This window comes from Sebastes fasciatus, chromosome 21 (assembly GCF_043250625.1).
Source record: "Sebastes fasciatus isolate fSebFas1 chromosome 21, fSebFas1.pri, whole genome shotgun sequence".
Classification (NCBI taxonomy): domain Eukaryota; kingdom Metazoa; phylum Chordata; class Actinopteri; order Perciformes; family Sebastidae; genus Sebastes; species Sebastes fasciatus.
In genome coordinates, this window is record NC_133815.1 from 14688623 (window position 1) to 14714028 (window position 25406).

At 40.7% G+C, this 25406-nt stretch overlaps 1 protein-coding gene across 4 annotated transcripts in view; it reads right to left on the minus strand.

Moving 5' to 3' along the window:
• Positions 1-25406, minus strand: part of cntnap2a (contactin associated protein 2a) — a 393831-nt gene that overhangs the window by 113896 nt on the left and 254529 nt on the right. For all 4 annotated transcript variants that reach the window (XM_074622116.1, XM_074622115.1, XM_074622117.1 and 1 more), the window contains 5 exons: positions 22602-22764; positions 16872-16978; positions 13431-13550; positions 12357-12472; positions 9976-10060 (listed from right to left, as the gene is read on the minus strand). In XM_074622116.1, coding sequence (XP_074478217.1) covers positions 9976-10060; positions 12357-12472; positions 13431-13550; positions 16872-16978; positions 22602-22764 — 591 coding nt within the window. The remainder of the gene's footprint in view (positions 1-9975; positions 10061-12356; positions 12473-13430; positions 13551-16871; positions 16979-22601; positions 22765-25406) is intronic.

Genomic DNA, 25406 nt, shown 5'->3' on the forward strand with positions numbered 1-25406 from the left:
ATTTGACTTTAGTGTGCACTAGATTGATACATACATAGTTTTTTTTTAAAACTAATTTATGTACTTCTTAACAATTAAACTTCTGCTCAGGTTAATTCCATCATGGCCACTTCTTGTCTCTGCTTGTGTTAAAACAGAATTTGTGCACTCTGCCCAACACTGGGCAGACTGGGAGCAGAGAGTATTTGACATGCTGGATGAATGCTACAGCCAGTGGGCAGCAGGCATGGACTGCTCACTCTATGGCAATGCCAATAAGCACAAACACACACACACATTCTCACACACACACACACACTCACACAAGTACTGGGTGAGAGAGAGACATGGAGGCTTTGAAAACTACACACACACACGCACCGAAAGCTTCACTAGCAGCTGGTGTTGTCTTTACAAAAGCTACACCGCACACACCATCCATCCACACAGACAGACATCAGACGGATACACAGTTACACACTATGGCCCCTAACTTTAGCACCCTTGGGACGCTCACACAAGTCTGTGTGACTAAGAGACTACGGGAGAGAAAACGACAAGAGAAAGAGAGGAAACAGAAATACGAAGGAAGAAAAAGCCGAGGAAACAAAAGAGAAAAAAAAGAGAGCGATGATGCTGCTGCCTTGCAAACACCTTATTACTCCAACTTAATGTACTGTAAAATGTTATACTCTTTTCCTTCGACACCGGCACCGGTGTGGCTTTGAGCTGTAAGTGCTGCACTCAGGTAGACAGACATGGTGTGGGATAAGACACATGGCTCTGTCAACACAACGTATGACAGCATTATCCCGGGCAATGACGCATTACTGAGGCAAGAGAGCACACATTTCGGGATGTAAATGACAAGGGCTTCTCTGTGACGGATCACACGTTGTTGCTCTATTTCTTGTACAGTGTCTCTCACTAAACATCACTTTGTCACAAAAAAACCCCGCCCACACCCGCCTGCTGTTTCCCATTAGCAAACCTTCAACCACCACAGCCATAGATGTCTTCAAGTGTCTCCAGTTCTAACCTATCTGAAAGGCTGTAGAAAGGTTTCAGGCTAATTCCATCCGTTAATTTGCTGTTCTATATAAAGCCTAACTTTACACGTCAGACTCCAATGCCTCTTATCAACTGACTGAACACCCTCAGCACCAGCCCGTAATGGGTTGGGGTGGGTGGGAAAAAGCTGCCTGCAACCTTGAAGGGAGGTGGATTCTCATCAGTGCTTTTAAAGCAGGGAAAGATAGAGAAGATAATTTAACGTTAATTAGCATCTTGTCTACAGGGGGTAAGAAAAGGAAGGGAGAAAGAAAGGCGGACACTGGGGTGATGGGGAGAGCGAGAGAGAGAGAGCCGCCCGAGGGCGCTGGTGATAGTTCTCCTTTCTCTTGTCTTTCGATATATTAGCTCTTGTTCTCTCTCGGCCCCTGACTTGCTTCTTGCCTGGAGTGCCTTCACAAATTAATGACACTGTAACCAGAACATTAGTCGGGTAATGAAAGACGTGGCACAATCGGGCAGTGTGCGGGCACAATAGGCTAATAAAAAAGTGTTATAGATGAAATATAAAGGGGTATTAAAATGAATAATGACATCATCCCAAACAGTTAAAAACCAACAACAAGGTCCGTCGTCAGCTTGATCTTATTTGTTTGTAATAAGCAGTAAAAATATAAAAGACAAAAACAAGGTAACAGGTATGAGTTGATATAAAAGCCACACAGCAGAGGAGTCAGCAGCACTCGTTGTAGATTAGTTACTGATTTCATATTTCCCAATAAAACATAATTAGGGACATACTTTTGAAGTTCAGCTGGATGTCAGCTATAGCCTTGTTCACATTCCACAGCAGTGCACCATTATTGGTAGCTGTTGCTGTTTGCAGAGAGACACAAGAGCTTAAGAGCGAAAGCGAGATAGGAAAAAACAATTGTCTGCACACTACTGCATTTGTAAAGGTTAATGATGAACATCAAAAACCACAAACAAGAGAAAAAAATAAACGAGTGGTTAACCAGCGCTGCAGAATAAAGTCATTATGGGTAAGACCTGTGAGTGTGTGTGGAATATTACAGTGGTTGGCTTTCTGTGACTTGTGAGGCAATAATTGAGACCAGAAGTGCCCAAGGAATAAGACTGTAACCACGCCATGCATACACACAGCCTCATTATCCTGAACCACGCTCATCTCACATCTCTGGCCACCCCCGATTCTCCCCTCTCCTCCTGTGTGCTTCACTCTCACTTCCTTTGGCTCTCATTTACACCTAAGACCAATTTTCTAACCTGCGTTTTCATTCATGGTTGTTACGGGTGGGACCCTTTTATACCAGACTTCATGAGCCGTAGGTCAAACCATTTACAAAACATCACACCACGTGACCAGTATATATACATAACCTGTTTACATCTCTGTATTTAATCCATGTTCAGACCTGGCATTAACATGCGTCTTGGGTGATCCGATCACAAGTGGACAGCTCTGACTACGTCTGTTCACACCTGGCATTAGATTGCGTCTCCATTAGCATCTTGAGTGACCACTTGTGATCCGATCTTCCCCGCTCTATATGCAAATAAGCATGTAGTAAACACATGGCTAATACAGCAAACGTTAAGACGTAAAAGTACAGGAATGTCAGTAGTAATATCTTGCGGCCGATACCGCCGCCTTTACCAGGCAACAGCGGGGTACAGAGAGCCGGGGATGAGAGCCGGCGAGCGGGCAGGCTTTACGCATATACATTTATTACATATATTTCATCCCTATATTTTAACTTCTGCACTATTTTATATCTTCCGATTTTTTACTTGTGCGTTTTTCTTTTTATACATATTTAAATGAGCATTATTGGAGGGAGCCTGAGATCTAAGATTGTCATTGTAAACCACTGCTTCTCTGTAATTTTTGGGCATATGACAAAAAAAGAACTTGAATATTCATTAAAACAATGCTGAGGAAAACTTAATAAAGCCAATAAATCAAGCTTTTGGTGATGTTCATACCTCTATGTTTAGCCAGTTATTCAATTGTCCCATGTCCATTCTTTCTCACTGAGTCCCCTCCTGTCCACCCTGCTATCAGAGATCAGTAGTCTGTTGTTGGCCATAGCCCAGTCCTTTTGCTCGACCTGGGACTGAAGTGTGTTGACGGCTTGGAGAGAGTTTCAGTTTCTCCCTCTGCTCCACTTTCTCTCTCTTCAGCCTTCTCCATTTTATTCTCCCCACTCTGTAAACATTTCCCCTTCCCATCCATCTACTGTATATAGCTGCCGTATCACTTAGCTGTACCTCCTTTTTAGAGGCCTGTAACATTTTAACAGCCAATAAATATGCTAACATAACAAAATTCCATAACGTGATAAACTCCTGAAATGATAACACTTTATAATGACAGTATTTGCCGGTATCATAATAACTTTTGACATGACTGGACAGAAAAAAAGAAGAAGTCATTGTTAACTTTATGACATCACCCCAGATTAATTGGATGTTGCTCTGCTGACAGCAAGTGAAAGCTTACCTTAGCAGAAGGAAAAAGGCTGGATATGCAGCGCTATCAGCAATCACAATTTATCACAAAACATTACGATTTGCTGGAAGTGAATTCTGCTGCCAGTGTTACTTTGCACTTGAGAACAAAATACGTTTGATAGTTTGATGACACGATTGGATGACAATTTTATTACAAAAAAAGTTTGAGTCAGTAATGCTACACACAGTCAATAAGTTAAACTTTATGTGTAACTTAACCATTGATAAGATATCGTATTGAGGCATTTACAGCATTCATTTATCATGTTATTAGAGACACTTTTTTTACTGCCATTTTGGGTAAACAGACATCTATTACAAGCCCCTGTCCACCAAGCACAAAATTGGAATAACTTATTAAGTCTAGTAGACGTGTTCGCTTGGTCAGCGACTCAGCCAAAGCTTCTTCATATTAGCGTTGCCTCTAAACTGTGCACATATTAGACACTTACGTCTTAGCGAAGACCACTTCACTGGATTAATGAGCTCATTTGTTTGAAATATTGCTTTCTTCATTAGCCTGGATTCTATAAATTATTCTATCAATCGCTTCAGGCAAGTCTGGCAAATATAGAGAGAAAAACACTTGTTTTCATAAGTTAACAAAAGCTCTGAGTGTGTGCACATATGTGAATACATCTGGCAGTGTCTGTGTGTGAATGAGAAAGAGTTTGTTCAGTAAAGAAACATGCTACATATGTATACGTTTGTGCTTTTGGTTGTTGGTGGCTTTACTTTTCGCTGTTTGTTTGCCATTTCCTATCAACAGTCAACGTTCGCTTCTTTCAACCATTACTGTGGTCGTTCCCTAACCTTAACCAAGTGGTTATTACTGTAACCATGACGACAAAGGTCCCCTAACCTTAATAAAGTAGTAATTTTACCCAAACAACTAGGGCTGTTAATCGATAAGAATATTTAATTGTGATTAATTGCATGATTGTCCATAGTTAATCACGATTAATTGCAAATTAATCACACATGTTTTATCTGTTATCAAAATGTACAGATGTGAAGGGAGATTTGTCAAGTATTTAATATTCTAATCAACATGATAGTGGGTAAATATGCTTGCTTTATGCAAATGTATGTATATATTATTGGAAATCAATTAACAACACAAAAGAAATGTTGGCCAGAAACCCTCACAGGTGCTGCATTCAGCATACAATCATAACATGGCAAACTCAAGCCCAACAGCCAACAACAGCTGTCGGTGTGTCAGTGTGCGGACTTGACTATGACTTGCCCAAAACTACATGGGATTATCATAAAGTGGGCATGTATGTTAAGAGGAGACTTGTGGGTACCCATAGAACCCATTTTCATTCACATATCTTGAGGTCAGAGGTCAAGGGACCCCTTTGAAAATTTTGCGCAAGTTAGGAGCGTTATTTAACCTCCTTCTCGACAAGCTAGTATGCCATGGTACCAATGAATTCCTTAGGTGTTCTAGTTTCATATGATACCAGTATCTTCACTCTAGCTTTAAAACTGAGCCCGCTACAATCTCCGAAAGATCGATTGCGTTATGCGTTAAAGAAATGATTGGCGTTAAAACAAATTTGCGTTAACACGTTATTATCGCGTTAACTTTGACAGCCCTAGTTTAAACCTAACCAAACCTTAACCGTAGCGTTCTCAGATCATAAAACTGATTTACTTTTGCAACATTGGTTTGTAACTGTTTTGGAAATACAGACACATTATGTCATCTTGTTGATAGTGGCGTCAGATCAGAAAAAAAAACTTTTAAGTGTTGTTCCAGAGGGCATGGACAAACAACAAAATCCTCCACTAACCTTGTCCTGGCAGACATTATAGAAAGCATGAAAATTGAAAATGATGGAAGAGTTGTTGAGAGTTGTAATGGGTAATTTCAGGCTGTTACTAGGGTACCACCAACTTCTACACATGTGGATTAAGGTCAAGTGCAGAACACTGATCGCACAATGCTCAGCCAAACAGATGGGACCATGACTTCAGGTACATACAAACATAATGTACATTTCCAAGAGTGAAGAAGGAGCAACAGTGACAAGGAAACTTAAAGAAGTAATACAATTACTTTGCAAACTTTCAAGGCAACTGATGTGCAGCACTCAAACTTCAGCATCCAAACTCGTCCGTGGCTGTATGTGTGTCGGAGAACAAGAGCTGTGTGTTTTTATCTGCTTCTGCATCTGCACAAGGGCTTTTTTTTGTGCCAAGCCTTGTGCCATTGGTTGTTTACAGGTTGTTTACGCTGAAAGGAACAATTCTAAATCATTAGTGAAGGGAGCTAATTCTCCTTTTAAAAGCCGCTATTCCAACACTAATGGAAATAGTGTTCGACAGAGTGAGTGAGAAGACAGGGGCAGAGAGATGGGATGGGGAGAAAAAAAAGAAGCTTGAAAAAGGAAAGAGGAAAATAATGTGAGGCAAAATTGGAGGTGAAAAATGGGAGAATGGCAAAAAATGGAGGCTTGAAAATGGTAAATGGGATGAGAGGGAAAACAAAGGGGCAGTAGAGGAGGTAAGTGTGGAGTAAAGGGAGAGAATAAATGGATATAAATTGATAAATGTGGATGCAGAAGATGACGGGGAGCAGTGGAGAGAGGAAGAGGTGAGATAGGGGAGGCAGGAGAGAAAAGGGAAATATTGCCTGGGGTTGTGTCTCTTTGAGTTGTGTCTTTGTGTGTGTGTGTTGCTGCATGCATCAGCATCACGCTCTCCCATTATTTTATCTACCCATCTTGCGAATGTTGGACAGAGACAAACTGTGTGTGTGTGTGTGTGTGTTTGCGGGTGCAGGATATGTTTGAGTAAAGGGACAGAATACGGGGAAGAGGTGAAAAAGGGGTCAGACAATTAGGACAATTACTGGCCAAGTTCCAAATTACGGATGTCACTGGTGGCAGAATATAATTCCCATTTAACGGTTCGTTTAGCTCTAAAATGCCAGCCCTAGTGTAATAGATGAGATCTGGATGAGAAAAAAAAAAAGTGGAAGAGTAGCAAGTGTGCGTCTGTGTGTATAGCCGTGCGTATGTGTGTGCGTGCGCCTGTGGTTCACAGAGGAAAATGCTGTTGACAGTGTAATTTGATGAAAGCTGACAGCTAATTTATGAAGCATATTTTTGGGTAAATGATTTTCCCCGGTTCTACTTCCTCAGTCATTCTAAACTGGTAATTGGATTTCCCTTAACTTGCAAGGTAGTGAATTAGGAGTAAACTGGTTAATGAAGGACTGACTGTGTGGTTGTGGGAGGGGTGTTTGCCTGTGTGTGTGTGTTCACACAACAGCACTTTAAGCTTGAGTGTAAAAAAAGAGCGTATTAAGAAGGTGTGTGTATATTTGTGTTTCCCTCGCAGGTGTAGGTGCCATCTCTCAATGCAGTGGGAGTTAATGGCAAAGTTTTGCTCTGCTGCACTAATACCCAGCTATTACTTACCACCTACTGCTTTATTCCTCCTCAGTCAATCAAGGACCATGCACACACACACACATACACAAACACACACATACGCGGGCATACATCTAACAAACGTGGAGTCCTCTCTCCCTCCCTCACCCTCTTTCTATCTCCTCTCACTCACTCTAATTGCCAGCCGTGTCTTGTCTTTATGAAGCTATCCCTAAGGTGGGTCTTTGTGTTTATGCGTGCGTGTACTAAGTGTGTGTGTGTGAGAGAGAGTGTGTATTAGTCAGAGGAAACAGAAGAAAAAGGCAGAAACGGTTCTGACAATGACAGCAAACTTGTTATTCTCACAGTGAAAAGCACACAGCACTGTGAATAAGGCGCACACACACATACAGTATATAGATATTAAGTACCAATCTTTGCACAGAAAGAGCAAAACAAGAGTAAAACACAGCTGCTGTCCCTCTTTTCTCCCCTTCTCTATTGCTTAAAAACTATTCAAAACCCTGTTTGAAAGTCCACTAAACCCAACCACAGCACAAATCAAACGTATCTAATCCAGGGCACACCTTACACAACTCAACCGTTTCACCAGCCAGCCTAGCTAATCCAAACCAAACTGACAGAAAACCCTGCCAGGCCTTGCTCAAGCACATTACAGCCAAACTGACTGAGTCCAAACAAATCTAAGCCAAATGAATGTTATCCAAGTTAATCTACTCAGAATGAGCCCTGCCAGGCCCCAACTCATTTCCATTGGTCTGTTTCAGTACTATCATCTGTAGTGCTAGATAAAGACAGGATGAAAGCAACAGTCAAAGATACAGATGGGTGACAAATTAAAGGAAAAAAACAACATATTGCAGGGATGAAACCCTGGAATTCAATTGTGTAGCCTCAAATAACATAAATGAGGCAATACTGATTGGAAAAATAAGTAAGTAAACATTTTATCCAGTAACACTGACACATATCAGCAGCAGTGTAAGGTTGGAACTAACTGTTTTTTAATACAAACTTTTAATAAACAGCAGAGCGCCTTCCCTGTTTTTTCCCAAAAAAACAACCTCCACACTTGTTAATTTCTGCAAGCTTCTTAACAATCTGCTTTTCGATCTCCAATCTTTTTTTTTGCTTTTGCAGTTTGACAGGAACTTCTGATTCTCCACAGCCAATTCTTTGTTGATGGGAAATGCTCTCTTACAGTAAAACTGGCCTGTCCATGAGATAGGACAAGTAGAAACTTCACCACATCCAACACTCTGAAAAAGTATGATTTTGTCCCCATTGTCTCATATAAACTTGATCTGTTTGGGGGACAAATTCCCTGAAGTTAACCTGAGTTGGTTTAGTGTGGCTTCTACTGCAAATCCAATATCAACCCAAGAACTGTCTTTACTTTCCAATTCATGATCAGCCCGTCCATTGAGATTCCGACAAAGTTCATGAATCTGATCTCTGAGAGCAGCTTCATTTTCTCTATCCAGAGCTGATGTATTAAATCTTCACCCCAGTGTCGTCCTATAGCCTGATATGCATGTCTATCTGTCTAGCCTGTAAGTAGTGGTTCAGGCTTTCATTAAATAATGATGTATGCTTTGATGCTTTGGACAAAGTCAGTTACTTAAAGTAAGAAGCAAACCCAGATGTACATATATATATGAAGTTGTGTTCACCGCATGCAAATTTGGCTGCTAACTGGTTGTCGGGGAATATGACTTGAAAATGGCTTGTTTCTTCACACAACTTGTAGGAATTGTGCAAATTAGTCGTCTTAAAGGTTCCATATCATGGTCATTTTCAGGTTCATACATGTATTTGGTGTTTCTACTAGAACATCTTTACATGCTTTTATGTTAAAAAAACCCTTTATTTTCCTCGTACTGTCAGCCTGAATATACCTGCACTCCCCTCTGTCTGAAACGCTCCGTTTAAGTGCATTTCAACGGAATTGCGTTGCTAGGCAACAGCTTGGGGTCCATGTTTACTTCCTGTCAACTGATGTCATTCACATACACTGCTACCGTAAATAAACTGGGACACATTTAGAATATTTACATTTAAAACTGTGAAATGGTCTATGTATTGTAGATTTGTGACATCACAAATAGACAGAAATCACAACAGCTTGTTTCAAAGGCACAGTTTCTCAATACAGGCTGTGTGTATTTCTCTGTGGATTGAGCGTTTTGATATACGCTGTTGTTTTGATGTTTTGAATACTTTCACAGTATTTATATATCTAAAATATAAAAGACATGAAAACCTCAGTTTTTACAATATGGGACCTTTAAATGTCCACAGTACCTCTGCAGTTTAAGGCTTCATGTTTGGATACAGCATCCGAAATGGGCATTTTCTTAGCGGCAGATAAAAGACAGGCTGGTTGCCGAAGTGAAAAAGTGAGCGCTGATTTGTGTGCAGCAGCAGCAGCCTGGTGCTTCCATCCATTAGCATGGCTAGCTAGTGCTGCCTCACCCTCATTCAAAATGACAAATGTTTTTCTACACAGTCCACATTTTGCATATCCCGGTTCAAGGCATGCCATACACTTGTCCATGTGAAGCCAAACATTATAAAATTTGCACTTTGCCTAGTGCAAATTAACATTTATCTCAGTGCAGAAAGGACATCACCTCATGCACAGAACACAATGTAGACGTGAGTGATTCTGCTCTAACTTGACTTGATTAAAAAAACATAGGGATTATCTCAACTGATCTTAATTGAACCACATACGGTAGATATACATGTAAATTATTTCCACGACTTTTCCAAAACTTTGTGGGTTTATTTATTTTCTCAAAACCTTTCCAGGCCTGGACATAGCTCATTTCAAAGTCAATGACTTGCCCAGGTTTTTCATGTTTTACTGTCTCCATCTGTAGCATCCCCAGACAAAAGGAGATGGGGAGAGAGTGTTGTAGTTATTATGAATTTCCCATCAAATGCTGACTATGTGACAAAAAGAACATCCTGCCTGTCTCAGTGCTGTGTACTCGTGTGTGAGTCAGTGGTGAATAAAGATGCCGTTCTCAGCCCTTACCTGGAGTGTTGAGCAGTCTGGACATGCGACAGCTGTAGGCGATTTGCTGCTCACAGTATTCTGCACTGGTGGTGATGGCTGTCACCTGGAAACACAGGCACGGATATGCGTTTTCATTTTATCTTATTCAGCCAGACAGGACAATTTCATGTAAAAGCTAATTATTGAGCTGTGAAATGAAACAAAGTGCAATGTAATGTTGTTTTAATTTAGCTTCCCGTGATTTAGAGAAGCTGAAAATGGAACAAGTGATCCACACAAATTAGGAGGGAACATAATTACAGGAAGGATATGCTACTCAAGCCCTGTCATCCAGTGGAACACAGTGGTCTTGTACACACTGCAGGTAAAAACTGCTGTCACTCCTTCATTGGAGCGTTGAAAAGTTAAGTGTTAAGTTCACACACAGTTTGCTTTTGACGGAGAGTGACAACTGGAAAAAGCTGGCATCCTCATGTGACCTGTGGAACCACTCACCAGAGAGTATCGACTCCTTGGTGGGAGAGAACAGATTCAGGTAGTCTGAGCTGTATTTTACAAAACCACAGCAGACAAGTGGTAGAGACATGAGGTGGAGCACTTGTGTTAGATTATCATTGTGCATTTGAAAGAATTAAGACTGAGTCATTATATGATGCTGCTGATAGTGTAGGTTTGTCAGGGGACAGGGACAGCATAAATGTTAGCATGGTTACTCACTTCACTCTCAATGCCAAAGACTGTAGAAAGATGGGTAGTCACTAATACGAACAATAACAAGCAAGAATGTCAGAATACATCAAATCCATCTGATTTTTTACATTTGATTATATTGCCTCAGGTTGGGGATGTGGAAACCTCAACCCAACTTGATCAGGTTGCCTACTCCTCTACTTGATTTATAAATCATGGAAACAGGTAGGGATGTCACGATACCATAAATTTAGAAGTCAACACCAATACCAGTGAGTTTCCACGATTCTTGATACCCAATTCAATACCACGGTAAAAAACAAAAACAACACAATAATGTTTGCACATTGTTTTTTGCAAATTTAATATTCATCCCTGTTGATTCGCCTCAAGTTTCTCGCCAAAAAACAATTTGAACACATCATGATAACGTTATAATTTATCATCGCTAAACTGAATAGAGCTTGAACGCATCATAATGTAACTTAATGCAACCTCCGTACATTAGATGTTAGCTATGTTACTTAGCCAAGCAGGACTGTACTGTACACCAGCTGCTTACAGCTAACGTTAACTAGCTCTCCTCCTGCTGATTTCAAGACGGATTTGTTGTTCACAATGTAGCATTATCAGGGAAAGTTTTGATCGTCTCAAGCCCTGTACCCCGTTACCTACGGTACTGTAGAAAAACAAGCATTTTGGCAATCGACTTGGTACCGGAGTATCGTCTTTTGCGACTGGGCAATCGAGTTTCACTAGATTCTCAAGAGCACTCCGTCAGCACTGGACTAACTTAACAGAAAACGTAATGCACAGCTCTGCTAGCTCTGACTAGCTGTTAACAATGCATTTGCAGACAAAACATGTCAAAGGGTTAGTTGTAAAGCTTCAACTACCCAACACTGATTGACTTAATAAGTGGTGTTTGGCTCCTGTGTTGTGCCATCATGGGAAAAGTGACTTGTACAGTTACAATTTACTTCTGGTACTTTGTTTTAGGCAGTACAGACTGAGGTGTCGCTGTGTGGCTGTTAAGCAGGCGTACTCCCATGGTGAGACTTTGGTGAGGCCGAGTACAAGGCCTCAGTCGACAAATATCCGCACGTGAATGCCACGACTGTTCTTTGTGGATCACTGTGAGTGACTTGTAGGAGTCCATCAAAGGGCGATTCTTTCCGGTGTGTATTGAGTGAGAAAAACAAAGGAGCTTTTGATCAGCAAACAACTCAGAAGGCAGTCTGACATAGTAGAAAATGTTGGCACAATGTAGTCTAGGGGAAAATGGCAACACAATTCAACGAACAACCCTGTTGGAAACTGTTTTTGTGAGACTTGCCTTCAAGTGTGGGATATCATTAAATAGATGCTAACTGTGTTGATTGAGAGATTATCTGCCACTTTGAAATCACATTTTCCAAAAGAGGATGTCGATAGTCTCTTGGCATGAAACTAAGAGCCCGATGACTACAATTTTCACAATATCATATTATACAAATATAAAATTATATACCTTCTTGTTGTTTCCATTGTATTTTCATAAAATAATAACACATCACTTTTACTTTGTGTTTGGTTCCAGGCATCAATGCCTTTTTTATCTGCTTTTTTGATTTGTTTTTTAGGTGAATTGTAGAAAATCTAAAACCGAAACGTTGCAACACAAGACTTTCTATGCATAATGTAAGTGTCAGTGTGTCTGTGTGTGTTACCTGGTCCATAGAGGCACTGTAGTTGACCTGTAAGACGGTGCGTCTCTCTCTACTGGAGCCAATCACTGCAGTTTTGGGTGGCAGGTTGTTCATAACTGTCGTCCACACTTTGTCCTCTACAAACACAAACATATTAGCATGTTAAGAATTATTCTTCAACTGCAAGAATAAACCTGATAGATGTAGTACATCTTTTGTTTAAGTACACATAGATTACACAAACAGTAGATTTACCCAACTCCACACACACACACACACACACACACACACACACACACACACACATACACAGACAACTGGCTGTCATGGCAGTGAAGTTCTTTCTGTGAAATCTAAGTTACAGCTATGTGACTCCAGGGTTTAATAGACACTTCTGTGCTGTTATAACATGAGCCAGTCACTCAGACATCTCCCTGTTCATTCACACTGTCAGTCAGGGAATATGTGTGTGTGAATTCCAGGTCTCGGAGGTGTGTGTGTGTGTGTGTGTGTGTGTGTGTGTGAGAAAAAGAAACTCTTAACATTTCTGAGGTATGTGTGAGTGTGCTATTCAGCGTGACTAAGGGGGCCAGCCAGCGGAGTGCAGTGACATTTCATTAAAAGTCTCGCCTTTGCTCTGCCTGTGTGCTCTGCTGTTCCAGACGATCTACTTATTCCGCTCTCTCTGTGTGTGTAAGTGTATGTGTGTGTGTGTGAGCGTGGAGTTGGAGAAAAGATGTGTGTGCGTATGAGTGACAGAAGTGTCACTCAGACCGTTGGAGCACTCTTAGGTTTGCATAACAGGTCCGTTTCATATGCGCTTGTGGTGGGTGTGTACGTGTATCTGTGTGTGTCTGTGGTGGCTGCTCCTTCAGAGTTAGATGTCAGTAGCTGTGACGTGTTGCCATGGAAACCCCAGGTAGAGCAGGTTAAGAGTGCCGCTGTCTGAGGTTAAGAATGAGGAGGGCTGGAGATTTTTCTTCCCTCACAGGTCACCAGGGCTGGACAGGGAAGGGAAGTGTGCACACAAACACACACACACACACACACACTGACACACACAAATAGCGATTTTGGGCTCTCCCCCGCACACACCTGTCATGTTGCAATTGACTTTGAAGGGGCCTAGGGGTCCGCTGCCGTCGGGGTCGATCCAGTAGGTGTCAGAGGACCTGCCCTGATGCTTATAGGCTTCACATGATGGCTCATAGATAGCTGGGGGTGGGGCAGGAGCAAAGAGAAATAAGAAGACAGATGAGCGGGAGGAGGAGGAAACAAGAAAACAAAAATCCATAGCCACTGAGGTTGTTACGTACACGACGCTCCAGACTCAATAAAATAAAATGTTGGATAAGGCTGAGTGACAAATACATATTATAAAGTTTTAATGATTCTGGGCAAAATTTAAAAAAATGAACAAAATGTGTTGCTAAAGTATATAACAAAAGTTTTGTTCAACACCTGCAAAGAGTTTGTTCTTGTGTAATGTATAACAGTAAAACACATCTGTTTGCTTATTTTACACTGTGTCATGAGATATATGTTGATTTTGGAAAATATCCACATTTTGTGACAATGATTTCAAACAGCACTGTTGTTGGATGGATGGAGAATGGAGAGACAGCTTTGCTATTCTAACATCTTTACAAAAATGTAAAGGTTGGCCTGAGGGTGGTGGCAGTGTTGAGGTCATGTTTTAATCCAAAATCAGAGGGGTTGATCCTCTGTAGTGTTGTCATGTTACTGGAATTTCTAACTTTGATACAATATCTTGAAAAATATTGATATTCAATACCATTTTTAATACCACGGGGAAGAATTGACACAACCATGAGGGCGTGAAATTTAAAAATTTTATTAAAAGAAAATACCCGTGTATCGATACTGTGGAAAATGATTATTGAAACAGTTTCAAATATTCAGTATCGATATTTCGATATGTTGGACAACACTAATCCTCTGGTTAACACGAAAGTGTTCAGAGATTTGCATGGTAGTTATTTTCATTTTCTGTCCTGTCGCTGGAAAAGAGTTCATTACAGTAATCCACTCAAATCTATTTTGTGATATCTTGGGTCGGGTGAGGAATCACAGTGTAAGTCATGATATTATACTACTACTATATGCTGCCCACAATAACAACAGTATGACAATAAAGATGATACACCTCCCCAAAGATAGCCTGCATGTCCACATTTTAATATATTTCTTTCATGTACTGGACCAAAGATGAATGAATTTGTAGAATTTCGGGATGGATCTAAAACATCAATGTCCAAAGTTGTTTTCTTTTTTTCCCTCCTTCCAGAAGGCAATTTCATGTGGTTGCCAGTCTCTATTCAGCGCCTGTCAAGGAGTGGTGTTTTGTCCCACACAGTCTAGCAATCTATCTGACAACATATTGATGCTATGTTTGTGTTGATCTACACACACAGACAGAGAAAGAGGGGGGGGGAGGAAGAATTTCAGTTCAAAGAGAAATGTTGGAGTGAAACTTCGTTGATTGAGGCAAGACTGTTCACAGGCTTAATACTGAGTTTAAAAAGAACAAAAAAAAACTCTGCCTTTTTTCTCTCCCGTAGCTCTTTCTTATGGTTTCTGTTTTTGATCATCCTTTCTTCCATCTTTCTTTTCTCTACATCTTCTGACTACTTCATTATTGGTCAATTTTCTCCATGATATCCCTCTACTCATCCAGGAGTTCAGTGATGCAGTTGCTTGCTGAGAGGACGTGCTCTTCCTCTCTTGGGAGGAACTGACCCTGCTGAACCATCTCACAAGAAACTGAACAAAATTGTCGAGGCACTACTTCTGGTTCAAAGCCATCGGTCAAAGGCTGTAACACAATGGGAGCTGAATAACCAGCCCTTCTCTCAGGATTTCTTAACAGCGCGGGGACACAACAAAATCCTTCAAAGGCCAACAGAGAAAGTTAGAGATCAGAAATCACGTTTGGCTAATTTATGTTCAGAGTAAAAATGCATAAAATATCCAGATAAAAGCTCTGCAACACCTACGCTTCACTGTAACCTTTACCTGAACTGAATTACAGTCATTAAAGAAATGAACTTGAACATAAATCTAAATTGAAGTAGTATAAGAGAAGATATCAGTAGCTTGTAGCCTATAACTGGTAAACCAACCACATCCAATTATTTTTTAAGACGCCACAAAATTTCGATCTGTTCGCATTAGAGCCCGACTGATATGGAATTTATGGGGCCGATATTAGGGAGTAAAAAAATCTGATATTGAGCTATCGGCTGATAAATAATTATACATATATATTCATCCATCCATCCATTATCTGTAACCGCTTATCCTATTCAGGGTCGCGATGGGGCTGGAGTCGATCACAGCCGACATTGGGTGAAGGCGTTGCACACCCTGGACAGGTCGCCAGACTATCACAGGGCTGACACATAGAGACTGACAACCATTCACACACATTCACACCTACGGGCGATTTAGAGTCAACACTTAACCTAACCTGCATGTCTTTGGACTGTGGGAGGAAGCCGGAGAACCCGGAGAAAACCCGGAGAAAACCCACGCTAACACGGGGAGAACATCCAAACTCCACACAGAAGGGCCCCAAGCCGGATTTGTTTTATGTTCCAAAATGCAAATGTCATGGTCTTCTTCTTGGCTTAGAGCTGCAGGCTACAGTGCTGTGCAGAGTGTGTTCTACTTTCCACTAATTGATTAATGAACTAATAGTTTACTCTTAGCACTTAAAGTGAGGTCTGGCGACTCGCATAGCACAGATTTTTAAACCAAATGCATTTAATCATCAAATCTCATAACGCATATTTTCCTGGCTGGTCCCCTGATTCAACCCACCATCTCCAGGTTGCTGCTGTGTCTTCAGCTATCTCTAATTAGTGAATTAGTCCTTCATAAATATGGACAAACACATTTTTTAATCATATTTCTGTTTTATTGACTATGCTTTATTTCTTTCTGATGTTATTCAACCTCTGTCCCTCTGCAATGCTGTGTCCTGAAGAATGTCTTTTTCACTCTCTATTCTTCTATTCTCTAATTTTCTCACACTTCATTTATATCTAATGTGTTGTTTTATGTTGGACATACACAATATTGCCAAAACTTCTCCCTCTCATCCTCTCTTAAAAGAGAACAATGTTTGTTGCACATGGGAGGAAGGATGGCATTCTCCAAATTTTAAGCCTTTAAAAAAACCCTCTTTGGCTTTTTCTCTCTTTCTGACTCTGTTCTCTTTGTGTGCTGGCGCTTTTGGTCGGGTTGCCTCTTCTCAGACCAGAACAAAACGCACAAGGCAGTCAGTAAAGCCTGTCGTCTGAACACATCAAAAGTTCATCTGTCCCTCTGCTGAGGATTGTGGCTTTGGAAGGAGAACCAGCTTAATCACTCAAATGCGAACAGAGGAAGGCCAAATAAAAAAAAAAATAGAAATGCACAAGGAAGAGAACACAGTGGTGTTCAAGTGAGGGGAGAAAAAAACAGATGGGCAATAGCACACAACGGCATACACACACAAACTCGCATACTTACACGTGTGGCAGGTGGCTCCAGTGTATCCTGTTCCATCACAGGTACAGCTGAAACTATCCCACGTCTGTTTACACCGGCCGCCGTGTTCACAGTGATTAGGCATACACCTGGAGAACGAATGACAGAGAGAGAGAGAGAGAGAGAGAGAGAGAGAGAGTACTTTTAAACATTTGCAAAACACACGATGCCTTTCAAAGAGGGAAAAATATTAGAATGTAGCAGAATGTATGTAAAGGTCAGAAGCACACACAAAAACACATACTTCCACACGTCTACACTGCCAGCCTGTGAGGAATTCAGATTTAAGTTTGGTTATGTTGATATGAAGTATTTACAATATTAACATATGAAAAATGGCCGGCTAAACATCTGTCACGTGTGAGAAATTTAGATTAGATTCTTAGGGCGCTTTCACAAACCATAGTCCGTTTGGGTATAATCAGAGTGATATTGATACTTTTGGTTTGTTTTCTATTTAGTCTGGTTCGGTTTTACAGTGCACACATTACACTGATCTGCTGTGCACACGAATCCCTTCTACTCCAGTTTATGAATAACTTTATAAACGTCATTATTTTTGTAGACTTTATTTAGCATATTCTGTATGTTCTCTTTGGCCCAGATGCCAAGCAAACATCGGACTTCCCCTTCATCGGAAGTCCAGGTCAGTCTTCTCCCACTCATGTTAACCTGTGGCTAAATGCCCGCACAGGCAGCCTGCATTTTGCTTTGCTTGGAAACGGTCCGAGACCACCTCTCGCAAGCTGCCTCGGGCCAGTTGTTTTGGTCCGCATCAGAGTACGATTACCACGTTCACAAATGCCCAAACGAACCGCTCCAGGGGTTGATTAAAACTGACTAAATATTGGCTTGTGAAAGCGCCCCTTGTTACACAAGACTTTGACCATAAGTGTGTCTAATGTGTCAATTACTGTATCTTAAAAATGTTGACTGGCAACACAAAACGATCTTCTGGTATTGAGGATAGTATAGGGTGAACTGACTAGGGTAACTGACCACACAATACAGATGTTTTTAGTAATCTTTTTAAAGTAATTATGAGATGCAATTAATCACTATTTTATACTTAATAGCATGTGTGACAATGGACAGATGATGGCTGCAATGTGCAAGTTTGGGTTTTTCTTGACCAAAAGAAAGGGATGAATTGTATCGTCACAATTCAGTGTCAACATTTCAAAAACAACAAAGAAATTAGGAGCGTAGTGCATGTAAACTGTGTTATCCGCCTCAGTGTGAGTACAGAATTGAGCACGTAGCAGTTCAGACATCACTGTTTTTCCTTGTTCAATACCAACTCAAATCATGAATACATCAAAGTACTGCGGTTTAATCTGCCTGCAGGCCTGGTGGGGATAGATCCCAAGGCACTGTAATCTCAGAGCTGGGTTTTCCACTCACAAACTCGCACACATGTACTCGCGCACGAATTATGTGATTAAAATAGAGTCTGATTATTTGAATGAATCAAAGTGATGTCAAGAGGAAAGCCAGCTGGAGGAAAAAAAACAAACACTGACTCATAAGAGCGGCAGGGGGGGCTTTAAAATGCCGAGTTCTTCTTTAGTTATGTAGGGAGTCGGGCAGTTAAGCGGCACAGAGACGTTCCATCTCTGATGATCACTGCTGTCAAACCTCCAGTGACTATGAAGCTGGCATACAACTGTGGGCTTGTGAGTTCACTGACAGTGGAGCATCTCTAATTGGGACTATTTTTTATGTCTCTGTGTACAGTATTAGCACTCAGATGCACTTACATTTGTTTGTAAGCTGTCAAGTGAGGTGACATTGAAGGGATAGTTTGGGTGTTTTGAAGTGGGGTTTTATGAGGTACTTATCCATAGTGGGTGTATCACTTACAGTAGATGACGACCGGCGCACCCCCAGCTTGGAGAAACAGACTGGAGCACCGACACCGGAGCAAAGCTGTATACAGTGCTGTGGACGGGGGCTGCAGAAAAACGGATTTTAGCCACCTAAAAGAAAGGCTCACCTAAAAAAATGTATACCCGTTTAAATATACGCTATATTTAAAATATTTTCCGACGGCGAACTGGACTGAAAGTGAAACATATCCATACTGTTTTTGTCATCTGAGTCTGGCGGCTTTGGAGAGAGCGTAAATAAGTTTCACTCTCAGTTTAGTTCCCTGTCGAAAAGGGCTGTCTGACGGCAAGATAAAGCGGTAAAAATATTCTAAATATAGTGTACACTTAAACGGATATACGTTTTTTTAGGTGGGCCTTTCTTATAGGTGGCTGAAATACGTTTTGCTGCTGCCCCCCGTCCACAGCACTGTATTGCTTTGCTCTGGTGTCAGGACTCCTGTCTGTTTCTCCAAGCTGGGGGCGTGCCGGCCATCATCTACTGTAAGTAATACACCTGTTATGGATAAGTACCTTCTCCAAACCCACTTCAAAACACCCAAACTATCCCTTTCACTTAATGTACTTTCTTACTTTCTGAAAAAGTGAGGAAGTACATGCTGCAAGCCACAAAGGTTGCGATCGTTGAAGAAATGAAGTGCTGGTGTGTTTTTATGAATGGACTATATTGTAACTATGTGTACAATGAGATGTGGGTAGAAAAATGACATTTGCAAAATAATCATCCACCTCTCTAAGGCTATCTTGGCTCTGACTAATGCATAAAAATACACTATTACACATGTACCTGGCTGCCATTTCAACAGCGACACGGCTTTACATGAACAAAAAAAAAAAGTTCTTATGACAAAAAGTAAGGGAGTTGGTATTCAAATCATATTAAACCATGACCTTCTCAGCATGCTACTGCGTTTACTGTTAATGAAAAAAGAAAAATTCTAACAAATTCAAGTATGTCACAATGTTTCGTAGCTTCGGCAGGCTAAAATAGTGCAGTCAAAACGGCATTGTGCTTTCACAATGGGCTACGATTGACGGGCACCGACAATCACAAAAGACATTATGCTCAGCAAGCTGTGAGCGCTGAAGTACACTGACTACATGTGCTCTGGGCTTTGTGTGAGGAAAAAAGCAAGATCTATGAAGAGAATGGAGCACCTCTAGAGTGTGTTTATGCTTTCATGTGTGTGTTGCAGTATCCTTACAGACTGACAGTGACATTGTGGAATATTCTAATTTGCATGTCTTGCCCCCGTCTGTGTCAGCATGAGTGTGTGTCTGTGGAGACGTGTGTGTGTGTGTGTTTTGCTTCTTCCAGCATCTCAGCCTGAACAGAATCCCACAGTGGAACGGCATTGATCAAAAGGAGGTCAGACAGGGCTATTGAACTGTCTTCAAAGACATTCTGATTAGTTAGATGGTAACACTGCACCCATTCATCTTCCATGGCAGGACAGGGCCCAACCTCAAATACTGCAGGGCGGATACACACAACAGTTGAAGCGATAGAGATGGGCAAAAGAAAGGGTAGGAAACTGGTGTGGACGTCATCACAAGAGTTTGTTTTAAAAATCTGACTGCAGTCAGCCCGCTGCTGGTAACTATATCAGCAGCGCTAATGCACCGCAATCTGCAATAATACTAATTTCATACTACATTACTTCACATTGGAAGGCAAAACAAATGATAACAGAAGGCTGCCAGCAAATCCATAACTTAGAGAGAGCTTCGTCAAAATGTAAGTTAGGCTGTGTCCAAAATAATACTTAAACCCCATCTTTTAAATGTTTCACCTTCAAACTCTAGAGAGTAACGTTTCACACTGTAGTATGGACTGTGATAGCAAAGCTTTTTTTATTTTGAAAATGCTAACATATCATTGTTAAAGCAGCTATAATCAATAATTGTATACTAGTAATGGATGAAATGACTCTACGGAGCTTTATTGCATGTTTTAACTCAGTTTCCCTTTTTTTTCCCCGAGCTACAAATTTACAGTTTTGGTTCAGGCTCACTGCTTTCATAGTGTTGTGTTTGGCAACAGCAGGCAGCTGTTTTCAGTAAAAAAGCTCTAAAGACACACTGTATGCTACCAGGCAGAAAAAAGTAAATGACTAGTTGGTTAACATTGTGAGGAATTTAGCAGCTACAGAGACACATCATTCTGTCAGGAGTTAGTGAAAGAGCTTAGGAGAGTGAATATTGGACATACATTTGTCAGTTGGCCGGACTTTAAATGAATACTAATGTCTGCTGGATGTGTTAAGTATAGCTAACTGTATGCTAACATCATTTTAAAATGTGATAATATTGTACAGCGTTGAGTTCACAGCTTGTTTACGCTGCAGAAAAGTGGCCAAAAAAATAATTTATTTGCCTTCAAATATACGGTACATCACTTCCACATTAAAAGGCCCTCTTCCAATAGTCCAACACTGTGGTCATTCACTTTCTAAATACTACTATATACTACGTCAGATGACTTCATGGGCATAAAATAGTGATTTGACCAAAATATATTACAATAAAAACTTCAGTCCTTTATCTGTTAAAATTGTTTAACAAGTAGCACTTATAAGCTCGATCAAATCACTATTCTATATGAACAAAGTCACCTGACAACAAAAACAGTCACGCCATATAGAAAAATAACAACACAAGCGATCAAACATAGACAGAGATGACAAAAAAAACGTTTAATTGTTTGGCGTGAACTTTTAGAAAATTACCTGAAAATGCTTATGAGTCAAAAAGAAAGGCTGCTTGACACAGACATAGCTTTTTTAAAATGTGTAATGTGTAAATCTGTACTAGTGTGAACATGGCCCAAACTGTGGTCCAAATAAAGTATCCCAGCAAGCCAGACCTCTCTGGAAAGTGAGGACAAAATTGATCTAAATCAAGCAGTGGCAGTTGGTGTCTACTTCTCTGGGCGAGGATATTGATGATGGTAAGTGTTATTGGCAAACCTAACCTGAAAACAAATCGCTCAGTTCAGGGAAAATGCTGTTCCAATCAGCGCAAGGTCAACTCCTAATTGTAACGCCCTAGTCACGTTTACCATAGCGGTGCGATCCATTCTCCTTGTTTCTAAATATCACTGAAATGTTCTTAATATCCAGCGTATGAATGACAAACCACTGGACTTTTATGTAACATAGGACAAGGACTTTAATCCCTGGAGGTTAACCCAGTCGACAAAGCTTAAATGTTTTGCACACAGGCATCCGATTCAGTGTAAAGAAGCACTCAAATTGAGCTCAAGGCACGGATGACTCCATATATGACAAATCCATCCCAATGTGTTTGTCTCGTCTATGACAAGAAAATAAATTGGAATGTCAACAAGTTGTAATGAATGCTTCCAGTGAGCCAACATTGGGACGTGCTGTGCAGAATATCCAGCTCTGTTATACTTGGCAATGAAATAAAGAAATGGCTCCTTTTTGATGTTTGATTAAGATCATATAGTGTTTTCAAAGGATGAATCCTACTCTTTTCTTTCGGTTTAAAATGAAAAAAAACGTACTGTTTACACACATCCCCTTACACTGTGAATCCATCACATCAATTATATCCATTTATCAGTATGACAAGCACACAAAAACAGCCACACCAACATATTTTTGTGCAGTAACACACACAGCACCCAGAGCCCTGAGTCATACATCTCTGGATAAGAATGCAAAGACTGTTTATATGATTCCAATTTAAACCACTTGATTTATGACACTTATTAATGCTTCGCATATGACTGAATGTATTCATTTTCTTTTATGAATGATTGTGCGGATGTGCGTGCGTGAAGAATGAGCACTCTTACCTGTCTATGATTGCACACATGTCTAGGCTGACATTCTCAAAAGCTCCCATAGTGCCTTTTTCCACCGCATGCAAATCAGCTGGTTGGTCGTCCACCAAGATCGCCTGCATGCAGCCCTGGAAGGAACGCTGGGAGGGCGGGAACAGCGTCTGGAGAAAATACCCTAAAACCAGCAAAAGAAACAAAATGAAACTTTATTGTGGATTTTTTTTTTTACAATTACAAATCACAGAGATGAATAAACTGAATAAAGAACAGAACTTGAGTAGGAGCAGAAACAAAAGGATGCACAGCAGCTTGTTTTCTAAGAACAGAGTGACAGAGGTGAAAGAGTGTGGGAGGACGACAATAAACAAGAAAAAAATGGATGCTTTTGATCCACGATTTAAAACGCATCATGAAAAGACGACCTTCTGTAGAAGTAGACATCAGACTTAACAACGATATCATCCTTGACGAGGAACAACAGACCCGGGAAGTGCCTGTTTATTGTCATTTTTAAAGCCATGAACCTTCATCAGCCCTCGTGTTTTAGAGCTTATCCACAAGGCCCATTAGCCTTAATACCCTGTGCTAAGGCCGCAATAGACTAGAGGACATATAGGTTTTACTATATACAGTACCTTTATGAGATACAAGAGTCAATGGCCCGTCCAGAGGTAGCACTGGGCCTTGACTAGAACGAGGACAAGGCAAGGACAAAACTACGTGCATATGGTGTGTGTGAGTGAGTGCATGCTAAATCATTTGCACAAATGCAAGTCCATGGATATATGGTAGGCGTGTGTGTTTTCTACAAATCTGTCTTCATGCTGTGTACAGTATAGTGTGTACTGTATATAGTATGTAAGTGCGTTACTATAGTGTGCATGTCAGATATAGGAGATGAGAGCATGGAGTTCAATCTTTGCCACAAGCACACAGGTCACTCATAAAGCACTGCCGCTCAATGACATCTCCATCATTGTGATGTTATAAGCTGTCACACTCTCCAGCATGCCTATTAGCCTCAAGGCCAAAGCATCAAAAAGGCTTATTATAGAGGGCATATGCACTGTGTGTGTGTGTGTGTGTGTGTGCGTGCGTGTACAGCATAATTGTAGTTTATGTGCCTGGTTGTTATGCCAGCAAATAAAGCAGCAGAAAAGTAAAATGTGTGTGCGTGTCTCTGTGTGTGTGTGTGTTTGTGCTGGATTCATCCTCTTCTTCACATCTTCTGATTTTCATTTCCTCCCCCCAAAAGTTTCTCCTGTCATCCTTGCCATCTGTCTCCTCTCCTGCCACACCTGTCTGCTGTCTTTCCAGGGGGAGTGTGGGACATACCGACAGACAGTGAAAGGAGAGAGGGAGAGATGGCAACGGAGAGAGGAGATGGGAAACAGAGCAGACTACAGCTGGCTGGCAGCACGTTGTGTGCTGCGGAAAGCATATGAATGCAAAGGAAATGCAGCCTTCTTGACAGTTATGCAGAAAGAACGGAGCAATGCATGGAGCGACGGATGGGTGGATGGATGTACGTATGTTTCTAGAGCGTGAAAGCTAGCAGGGGGTGGTCGCTCTGTTATTCTATCTAAACCACCGGGGGGGTAGTTTTCCCAATTTAACAATACGAAAAACATCCTATTGTTTGTTGGGTGTCACCTGTTTTAGCCTACCTACTGCAGAATTTTTAAGATATTGCAACAGAAATAGATATTGTCTCCATCTAAATTTTTACTGAACTGGTTATGTTTCATTTGATAAATATTAAGGCTGTCAAAGTTAACGTGATAATAATGCGTTAATGCAAATTCGTTTTAACGCCAAATTTCTTTAAATGCATTAACGCAACTTGCAGTTATTAGGTTGTAGTGCGCTCAGTTTTAAAACTATGAGTGAAGATAATGGCATTATATGAAACTAGAAAAACCTAAGGAATCCATTGGTACCAACCATGTCATACTAGCTTGTCGCTAAGGAGATTAAATAACGCTCCAAATTTAGGTTACATTTTGGCGAGGAAAAACTGGCATGGTAATTTTCAAAGGGGTCCCTTGACCTTTGACCTCAGATATGTAAATGAAAATGCGTTCTATGGGTACCCACGAGTCTCCCCTTTACAGATATGCCCACTTTAAGATAATCACATGCAGTTTGGGGCAAGTCATAGTCAAGTCAGCACACTGACAGCTGTTGTTGTCTGTTGGGCTTGAGTTTGCCATGCTATGATTTGAGCATATTTCTTTATGCTAAATGCAGTACCTGTGAGGGTTTCTGGACAATATTTATCTTTTTTTTGTGTTGTTAATTGATTTTCTATAATAAATATATACATACATTTGCATAAAGCAAGCATATTTGCCCACTCCCATGTTGATAAGAGTATTACATACTTGACCATTCTCCCTTTAAGGTACATTTTGAACAGATACAAAATGTGTGATTAATTTGCGATGAAATATATTAATCGATTGACATTCCAAATAAATATGTTATGGATTAAAGGAATCTTGATAATGTCTGAAATCTGGAAAAATACATGAGCCATGACAAAAAAACAACTACCTAATCCCTCACTATCTGCTTCACGTGACCTCCTGTACACCTACGGTTAGCAGCTATACTGGGCAGCTCCCTTGTGTCGCTTTGATTAACACTGTAAATGTTCATGTGGACATTTCACTATACTAATAAACATATTAAATGAGTAGTAGTTGGCTAAATAAGACTAAGAGGAAATTGATCCTGACAGTAGTCAGGCTCTAAATTTGGTCAAAGCACCATGTTTTCCCTTATTGTCGCTCTAAAGCCGTGACCAGCGATGTA